Source organism: Ascaphus truei, chromosome 4 (genome assembly GCF_040206685.1).
Source record: "Ascaphus truei isolate aAscTru1 chromosome 4, aAscTru1.hap1, whole genome shotgun sequence".
Taxonomy (NCBI): domain Eukaryota; kingdom Metazoa; phylum Chordata; class Amphibia; order Anura; family Ascaphidae; genus Ascaphus; species Ascaphus truei.
The window spans coordinates 43,817,669-43,827,576 of NC_134486.1; the positions used below are offsets into that span (position 1 = coordinate 43,817,669).

At 40.0% G+C, this 9,908-nt stretch overlaps 1 protein-coding gene across 1 annotated transcript; it reads right to left on the minus strand.

The window, feature by feature from the left end:
- Positions 1–759: 759 nt before the first annotated feature.
- LOC142492723 (uncharacterized) lies at positions 760–8,309 on the minus strand. The gene is made up of 5 exons (XM_075595639.1): positions 8,042–8,309; positions 7,565–7,625; positions 6,763–7,327; positions 6,569–6,679; positions 760–6,059 (listed from the first exon to the last, which is right to left on the minus strand). The coding sequence occupies exon 5, from the start codon at positions 5,909–5,911 to the stop codon at positions 1,271–1,273; it is 4,641 nt and encodes a 1,546-aa protein (XP_075451754.1). The 5' UTR covers positions 5,912–6,059; positions 6,569–6,679; positions 6,763–7,327; positions 7,565–7,625; positions 8,042–8,309; the 3' UTR covers positions 760–1,270.
- Positions 8,310–9,908: the final 1,599 nt, after the last annotated feature.

Consider the following 9,908-nt stretch of genomic DNA (forward strand, 5'->3'; position numbering starts at 1 on the left):
CTGCACATGACTCACCCCCCTCCCCCCCCCCCCAACCCTTTGATGCTTAGTTAACGGTAACGCTTTGGAAAATCCTTTCTCGATTTTGAAATGTAAATCTGATTTGCACAGCATTGTGAGAATTGAGAGTTAAAAAAACCATTAACTGATTCATTGGTGTACTGTAGGGGTGGGGGGGGGGGGTTGTGGTTGTTGTAAATGGTTATGACTAGCAGGAATGTGAATAAATATTTATTTTATTTTATCAGGAACCAAAAAATACAAATATAAAAATAATCATGAATAATACATAATACAGTCTTTATTAAGTTCTTTTGGCAGATTGAAATTGGATAAACATTTAGAAAACATTCTAAAACATGGGGAAACATGAATAATGCACATTTATAAGAATACTAGCTGAGAAACCCGGCGTTGCCCGGGATGTGAAGTGTGAATAAGTATGTGTAAATGTTGTATGTGAAAGTTGTAATGTGATGCCAATGTTATGTAATATGAGTTAGAATTGTGTTTGTAAATCAACAGTAGTAGAAAGCACATGTATATGAGGGCAAATGTTTGAAGTGTATGTTAGTTGTTACGGTAGTTATTTTTGAAAATGTTATTGTTGGAAATGCTTCTTGAAAGATGTGAATGTCCATTGTTGAGAGGAGTGTATTTGATGTAATGTTAAAGTGTGTGTTGTAAAATAATGTAGTAATAAAAGATGACAGTAGTGTATTGAGTGTCTTTAATTTTTTTGTAATTTCTTATGGCAATATGTAGAGTTCATGGAAATTGAGGAAAGTCAATGTTAATTGTAATGCTAGCTGATAGACCCGGCGTTGGCCGGAATGTGAATGGATAAAATAAAAAATAATGTTGTTTGTAATAAAAAGTATATGAATGAAATACAATGAAAACAAAGAGTAATATATAAAATTTGTAAAAATATTTTATTGTCGTTGATGAAGAATAAAAAGTGGTATATACATTTGTAATAAACATATGTAAGAGTCCATGTGATAATAATTGGTATAGTAATAAATGATAGTTGTTATTAAATGCAAGTTGATAATAGAAAATTAATTGTATGTGTGAACATACGTTGTCATCCAGAGGAAGGCAAAAAAAAAACCGTATTAAGGTGAAAAAAGAATTCCTTCCTGACTCCAAGAATTGGCAATCGGAACAATCCCTGGATGAAAATCCGTGATATGTGTGTGTAAATGTAAAAGTAGTGTTGTAGTAAATGTAATTTGATGTGTGTAAGAATGCTAATAGTAAATGTTTATTGTAATGCTTGTTTATAAACCACATTTTTGGTAGATCCATTTGGAGCAAATATATATAAGTCATGGGATGAGCCTACTCTAGAACATGCGACATATAACTGTCCATGGGAGAAACATGGTGATTGTAAGTTGATTCCAGTGAACTTAATTGACTGTCCTTGTGATTTGTTGATGGTTATAGCAAATGCCAGTCTGATTGGGAATTGTAGGCGTTTGAAATTGAAGGGCATGTCAGTAGGAATGAGTGGAATGCGGGGTATGAAGACATCTTCTCCTGTGGCCTTTCCTGTTAATATAGTAGCTTCAATGAGGTTGGGCATTAATGTTTTGATGCAGAGTCTTGTTCCATTACAAAGGTTAGGTGTGTTGAGATTGCGAAGTAGCATGATGGGTGTTCCAATTTTAATTCGAAGGCGATGTGGTGGCATTCCAGGCGGCTCAAGTGAGTTAAGAAATTCAGTGGGATAGTTAACGGCTTCATCATTATCTACGACGGTATCTATGGACTTGTATTCTGTAATATTTCCTGGAATCATATCTTGTATTTGATGATTAATGTCATTAACGCAATTATTTTTTGCTGCAAGTATGGCTCGTTCACATAGCCATTGGTGATTGTTATAATTTTGTATGATGTTTGGATATACGTGATGTATGAGGTCTGTAAGTGATGTCATCATGTGTGCAAATTGTGTTGGAAAATCAATTTCTCCAGATAAGTTAGTAGGTAAAGTACCTTCACCAATTTGAAGAAGCTTGTTTGCAAAATCTTGAGTATTAGATTCTCCTAAAAGTTGTACTCGCATATTTGTAGTTAAAGGATAATGTTTAACATTGTGCCATAGATGAGAAGATTTAAGGCATGCATGAAGTTCATCTGCAGGTGTTGATCTTGGTATAACAGGAAGTGTTTGTCTGAAATCACCAGCTAAAAGTATTACAGCTCCTCCCATGATGTCTTGACAGTTACGTAAGTCCTTTAATGTTCTATCAAGGGCTTCAAGTGATTTTTTGTGCGCCATTGTACATTCATCCCACACAATAAGTTTGCAAGTTTGTAGTACACGTGCTTGTCCAGAATTTTTTGTTATATTACATGTTGGGTTTTCTTCATTGGCAATGTTTAGAGGTAATTTAAGAGCAGAGTGCACAGTTCTTCCTCCATCCATAAGAGTGGCTGCAATTCCAGATGATGCAATAGCAAGTGCTATGTTGTGTTCCATTCTAATTTCTGCAAGGAGTAAGTTGATGAGAAATGTTTTTCCTGTTCCCCCTGGAGCATCAAGGAAAAGAATGGCACCTTGTTCCTTTGTGATGTGAGACATAATGTTTTGGTATGTTTGTAATTGTTGTGGAATTAACATAGGTTTTTTTGATGCAACATAATTTTTAAGATGTATAATATTGTAGTTTCTCTCACGCATAATGTCTGAATTAAGTATATCGCGGTGGTGACGTTCAGGAGATTGTACTCCTAATTGAAGTAGTGTTTTGTTATTAATAGCTAGGCATTTATCTTCTAACAAAATGAGTACTTCGTTGTAAATTTCTGGAGAAAAATGTAAGTGTAGTGTTGGGTTGTCTGTTTGTGCTTTTGCCAGTATATCTTCACTCATGTAGTCTTTGTAGGTATCCCATAGAGTGTTAGGGTTGGATGGGTGGCAGGTGGTAATGATAATAGCAAAAAGGTTTCTTATTTTATTAGGTAAAGAATGTAAAACAGCTTCTGATAAAGTAGTATTCGAGTGTTGATCATCCTCTAGTAATCCAAGTTTTTGGCAAGCTTCGCGATAAGTTTGACAAAGGTGTCCATCCACAGTTTTGAGATGTGTAAAAGAAGTTGGTCCTGGAACATTATGAAGTAGCATTCTAAGAAAGAAGCATTCAGCGTTATTTGGATGAACTGTATATACACGACCCAATGCTTCACTTTGTACGGCGTCTTCTCCTGTAATACGTACTCCATGTTTCCTTTTGTTAAAAATTTTAGTAGATGAATTCCAAGTGTAATATTTAGGAATGTCAGGATATAGTAATGTCTTAGCAAAAGAGTCATTTTGACACAATTGAAAGAAGGCAGTTAAAGTTGTGTTTGGTGGTTGAGCTGCAAGTGAGTGAGCGTTATGAGGTGTGAAGTATACTCTTTGTCCATTTTCTAAATGAACTGTTAAGTGAACAACAGTTGGATGACGTTGGTGAATTGGAAAAGACAAAATCCTCCAAACGGCTTCATTACTACTAATATATCGTCCCAACTGATATAGTGAAATTTCATCTTTGATCTTGTCGTTAGTGATGCCAAAAATGGCCATGTCGCTTCCTTTGTTGACATACTTGCAAATGTATTTAATAGATTTAACAGAATTACAGTATTCTACATTAATGTGTGCGTTAAAAGTTTTAGAAAGTAGTGGAGAATATGGAACAATCCATTTGTTGTCGACTTGTATATTAGTGTTGTTTCGAAGATGTATTGTTGCTGTATATCCACCATCTGATGGAGCACGTCTTCGATAGCGAGGATATCCATCATCTCCACTTTGTGTCTCCAAAAGGAATTGTTTTGGAAAAATTTTTGTGCATGTTCCGTCCTTCATACATGGTGAATTAATATTAATGTTTCCACATGGTCCATGAATCATATTTTTAGTGATGATTGCAAATAGTATTGGGTCTTCGTATTGATTAGGCAACTCAGCTGAAATTACGTTATCAATATGTATTGAATGTAGTTTTTCTTTTAGCCATATCAGAATATGAGCATGTGGAAGTCCGCGTTTTTGCCACTCAATTGAGTACATCCAGCATCGTGTTTGTCCAAAGATATGTTTATTGGTTATGATGTTCATCAATTTCTGTAGCTTTAGTTTGAATACTCTGGCTACTAAGTCGTGTCTATCGCTGGGTGCCTGTCCAATATATAGTTCTTCTTTTATCTCTGTCCAAGATGGATTACATGTAAATGTAATAAAGAAGTCTGGTCGTCCATATGCTCTAACATATGACATAGCGTCTTGAGCATATTCGTGCATATGCCTAGGGCTTCCTGTGAAACTTGCAGGTAGAATTAAAATTTTTCCAATGTTATCAATGTTTCCATCATCTACAACAGCATCCTTCAGATGTATGTATTGATCAACGCGAAGTTCTTTTTGATGTAAACGTATGTATAGAAGACGTTCACTTTCAATTTTAGCATACATGTCAACAATAAATTGATGAAACAGTTGTCTACAGTGTAATATGTGGTTTTGTGTTCCATGTCTTATCATTATTCTGTATGCGTAGAAGTTCATAGATGAAACAGTTTTCTTAGTGTTAGATTTTGAAGCTGTGTCTACTTGCATTATATTGAAGTGGTATCCATCGTCACCATGAGAAAATATGAGAGGGTATTGAAGTGCATCATATGAGCGATGTGTTTCATAAATGCGTTGAAGAGAGGTTGTGCGCCTTTGAAGAATGATGTCTCTCTTATCAAATTGTTGTCCAGCTATAACAATAGCAACTTCGTTAACTTGAGGAGCATTAAAGCGACGTTCATGTTCACCCACTGGTGTTTTGTCAGCTCTGATAACTACTTTATATTCATCAGTTGGCATGCGTTCCAGTGATGTTTTAAATGTGTTAATGAGATGATTATGTTGATGTAACATTTTTTGTAAGGATAGAACAATGTCACGTCTTATGTTTGGTATATAATGACATCGTTGATCGGCTTCTTGTTCTTCATCTCCCATGAAGTAAATTTGTAAAAATTTTGGATTTTCATTTGGCAATGGAAGTAGAGATCCTGCTCTGTGGTAAACTTGACCTTGTACTTTGAAAGTAGATTGAAATCCATGTTGTTTGATGACAGATGTAGCACCAAATGATGTCATTTGAAAACATGAGTTGTATTTGCGTATATTTTGTAGGAAATGTTTTGATTCACTTGTAGTTCCTGACATGTATGAAAGCAGTTCATTAGGTGTTTGTTGTATTGGTGGCAGTAAAATCTTTCCATTTCTACAGCACATTCCTGCAGATTCGTTAGGGAATGTTTTAGCTTGACAGTATGGACAAATAGTGGAAAGGTGTCCTATATTGACGTGTTGATGATTTTGGTATTGTATATGAGGTTCGTAGCTGAAAGCGCTGCGTGTTAAATTGATATGTATTACACTGTGTGTTTGTTGTTGTGTAGAATTGTCAAGGCATATTTCATGTTGTTCTGTTGTGTTAGCAGCAGTTGATGTTGTAGGGTGTTGTTGTAAAGTAGTAGATTTGTTTAGAATATTAACTTTTTTTTTGTTTGCTCTTGCTTTTATATTTTGTTGTCTCTGTTTTTCAAGGCGTATTACATATTGTTCTTCAGTTTGTTTGAGTAGTGAATTCTTGCGTTTTAGATTTTGTACACTTCGTTCTTCTGGTGTTTGTGTATCTCTTCTTACTTTTGCTCGTTCTCTCATTTGTTGTAGTTTTAGTAGATGTTTGTATTTTGTTGTTGTACTATCAGTTTGTTGTTGTAGTAATGTTGTTGCACTTGATGTTGATGGTTGTTGTGTGTCATATTGGTAATTGCATGTTTGTGATGTACTGTGAGCTGTTGTCAGTGTAGTTGTGTGTGATGTTTGATTAATTTTTTTTGGAGGCATATTTAAAAGGTAAGTAGTGTGTGTGTGTGTGTGTGTGTGTATAAAGTTATAATATTGTATTTTTATTACAGTTCACACATGCGACCTGTTGTAAAGATGTCATCAGATGTCACAGGTCCAGATGGTTGAATGGCGTCAGTGTACAGTCCTGTGAAAGTGTGTAAAAAATGGTAGTTAGTCTTGTTTGCAGAGGGACATGTTAAGGTTAAAAAGAGTGTATTATAGTTATAGTAAATTTAGTAGTGTTGATATAGTTATTATGTGTATGTGATGATAGTTTTAAAAACATAGTGTAGTGTATTGTAATAGTACTGTGTTGTGTGTATAAAAATGTGTGTTGTACTGATAAAGGCATGTGTGATGTTGTATTAAAGAGGAATGTTGTGTGTGGTAGTGTGAAAGAGTAAGGGTGTGTGTGTTGTGGGTGTTAAAGAGAAATTGTAGAGGTGTTGTGTGAGAAAGTGTAAGGGTGGATGTGGTGTTGTTTAAAGTGTGGTGTTGGTAAACAGTAAGGGTGTGTGTGACGTAGTAAAAGAGTAAAGTTGTGAGTGTGGTGGTTGTAAAGAGGAATGGTGTGTGTTGATGTAATTTGTATAAAATAAATAGATGTTAAAAAGTAATAAAAATAGTAGATGTAAATGTATGTAACATACTGACCTTGTATTTTGTGTATGGATTTCTGGCTGTAAAGATGTTCCAGGTTGAAGATGCTTGAGGTGTAGACGCTCCAAAGTGGGTGATGATTTGTGTGGCTGGTGTTGTTGAGTCCTGCAAAAGTAATATAGTACAGTTATAACCTGTAAATGGATGGAAGTGTTTTATTAATGTATAGAAAAAGTAAACATAGTTACCTTGTGTGAGTGGAATGTATTTGTAGTTGTGGAGTCTTAATAGTTTAGTGGCCTGTGAAAGGGTGTAAAATAAAATAGTTATATTTTGAGGGGTGTAGTGAAAGGGGTAAAAAGAGTAATGGTGTTCAGGGGATAAAGAGTAATGTTGGTGTGTAACAGAGGAATGTTGGGTGTGTGTGCTGGATGAGTAAGGGTTTGATGGGTGTGGAGTAAGGTTGTTGTGTTAAACAGGAAGTGTGTTGTGTGTTGTGAAGAGTAATGGCGGGTGAGGGAAGAGGAAGGGTGTGTGGGTGTGGTAATATGAAGGGTGGGTGTTTGTGGATTGTGTGAAGAGGAAGGGTGGGTGGGGGTGTGTGGAGGTGGGTGTGTGAAGAGTAAGGGTGGGTGGATGGGGGTGTGTGAAGAGTAAGGGTGGATGGGTGGGGGTGGGGTGAAGAGGAAGGGTGCGTGGTGTTGTGTTGTGAAGAGTAATGGGGGGTGGTGTGAGGGAAGAGGAAGGATGTATTTAGTTGGAGGGGTGTATTTGGGGGGTTTGTAGAATTGTGAAAGCCGGTACTGTTGATGCCTGTAAAAAGAAGGAAAAAAGTTAATAAATGTGTGTTTGTAGATGTAAATGTGAATGTTAGTGTAATTGATAAATGTGTATTGTAAATTATGAAAAGTAAAAATGAGATGTAATAATGGTGTATATGTATGTAATGATTTAATAATGCTGTAATGTATGTAATAAAAAGTTTAATATGTGTAGTTATGATGTAAATTAAATTGTTTTAGAATGCAAAGATGAAACGTAATAACTTACCTTGTGTGAGTGTAATTTTTCCTGTGCTGTGTTGAAGTAGAAAAAATACTTTAGTTGTGACCTGTGAAAGTGTGTAAAAGAAAATAGTTATGTGGGTGTGGTGGTGGTAAAGGTGGGTGGGTGCTTTGTTGTTTGAAGAGTAATTGTGGAATAGGAAGGGTAGGGGTGTGAGGGAACATGAATGTTGTTTTGTTGGTTGTGTTTGGTGAAGAGAAAGTGTGTGTGTGTGTGTGTGTGTGTGTGTGTGAACGATGTGAGTGTGGTGGTGTTGAAAAATGTAGTGTGTGTATGTTGAAACAATATGTATTTTGTAGACGTGTGAAAGTGTGTAAAAAAGTGTTTGTATGGGGGTGTGTGTTAAAGGTGGTGTAATAGGAATTGTGGTTGAAGAGGAAGGTGGATGGGTGTGTGTAATATGTGTAGGTATGATGTAAATAAAATTGTTGTAGAATGCATACATGAAGATTAATAAGTTACCTTTTGTGAGTAAAACTTTTCCTGTGCTGTGTTTACGTAGAAAAATAGTATTTGTTGTGACCTGTGAAAGTGTGTAAAAGAAAATAGTTATGTGGGGGTGGTGGTGGTAAAGGTGGGTGGTGTAATAGGAAGGGTAGGGGTGTGATGGAAGAGGAATGTTGTTTGGATGGGTGTGTTGTGTGTGAAGGATGGCTGTGTGGTGGTGTGGGAAGAGGAAGTGTGTGTGGGTGGGTGTGTGTAAAGAGGAAGGGTGTGTGGGTGGGGGTGTGCTAAGAGAAAGGGTGGGTGGGGGTGTGGGAAGAGGAAGGGTGGGGGTATGGGAACAGGAAGGGTGGGTGGGGGTGTGGGAAGAGGAATGGTGTGTGGGTGGGGGTGTGGGAAGAGGAAGGGTGGGTGGGGGTGTGAAGAGGAAGGGTGGGTGGGGGTGTGTGAAGAGGAAGGGTGGGTGGGTGGGGGTGTGTGAAGAGGAAGGGTGGGTGGGGGGGTGTGAAGAGGAAGGGTGGGTGTGTGAAGAGGAAGGGTGGTTGGGTGGGGGTGTGGGAACATAAATGAAGAGTGGGTGGGTGGGTGGGTGGGAAGAGGAAGGGTGGGTGTGTGGTGGTGTGGGAAGAGGAAGGGTGGGTGGGTGTGAATAGTAAGGGTGGGTGTGAATAGTAAGGGTGGGTGGGTGGGGGGGGTGTGAAGAGCAAGGCTGGGTGGGTGGGGGTGTGTGAAGAGCAAGGGTGGGTGGGTGGGGGTGTGGGAAGAGTAAGGGTGGGTGTGTGGGGGTGTGGGAAGAGTAAGGGTGGGTGGGTGGGGGTGTGGGAAGAGTAAGGGTGGGTGGGTGGGGGTGTGTTAAGAGTAAGGGTGGATGGGTGGGGGTTGTGAAGAGTAAGGGTGGGTGGGTGGGGGTGTGTGAAGAGTAAGGGTGGGTGGGTGGGGGTGTGTGAAGAGTAAGGGTGGGTGGGTGGGGGTGTGTGAAGAGTAAGGGTGGGTGGGTGGGGGTGTGTGAAGAGTAAGGGTGGGTGGGTGGGGGTGTGTGAAGAGGGTGGGTGGGGGTGTGTGAAGAGTAAGGGTGGGTGGGTGGGGGTGTGTGAAGAGTAAGGGTGGGTGGGTGGGGGTGTGTGAAGAGTAAGGGTGGGTGGGTGGGGGTGTGTGAAGAGTAAGGGTGGGTGGGTGGGGGTGTGTGAAGAGTAAGGGTGGGTGGGTGGGGGTGTGTGAAGAGTAAGGGTGGGTGGGTGGGGGGGTGTGAAGAGTAAGGGTGGGTGGGTGGGGTGTGTGAAGAGTAAGGGTGGGTGGGTGGGGGTGTGTGAAGAGTAAGGGTGGGTGGGTGGGGGGGTGTGAAGAGTAAGGGTGGGTGGGTGGGGGTGTGTGAAGAGTAAGGGTGGGTGGGTGGGGGTGTGTGAAGAGTAAGGGTGGGTGGGTGGGGGTGTGTGAAGAGTAAGGGTGGGTGGGTGGGAGTGTGTGAAGAGTAAGGGTGGGTGGGTGGGGGTGTGTGAAGAGTAAGGGTGGGTGGGTGGGGGTGTGTGAAGAGTAAGGGTGGGTGGGTGGTGGTGTGTGAAGAGTAAGGGTGGGTGGGTGGGGGGGTGTGAAGAGTAAGGGTGGGTGGGTGGGGGTGTGTGAAGAGTAAGGGTGGGTGGGTGGGGGTGTGTGAAGAGTAAGGGTGGGTGGGTGGGGGTGTGTGAAGAGTAAGGGTGGGTGGGTGGGGGTGTGTGAAGAGTAAGGGTGGGTGGGTGGGGGTGTGTGAAGAGTAAGGGTGGGTGGGTGGGGGTGTGTGAAGAGTAAGGGTGGGTGGGTGGGGGTGTGTGAAGAGTAAGGGTGGGTGGGTGGGGGTGTGTGAAGAGTAAGGGTGGGTGGGTGTTGTGAAATAGCAGTAATGAACATTAAA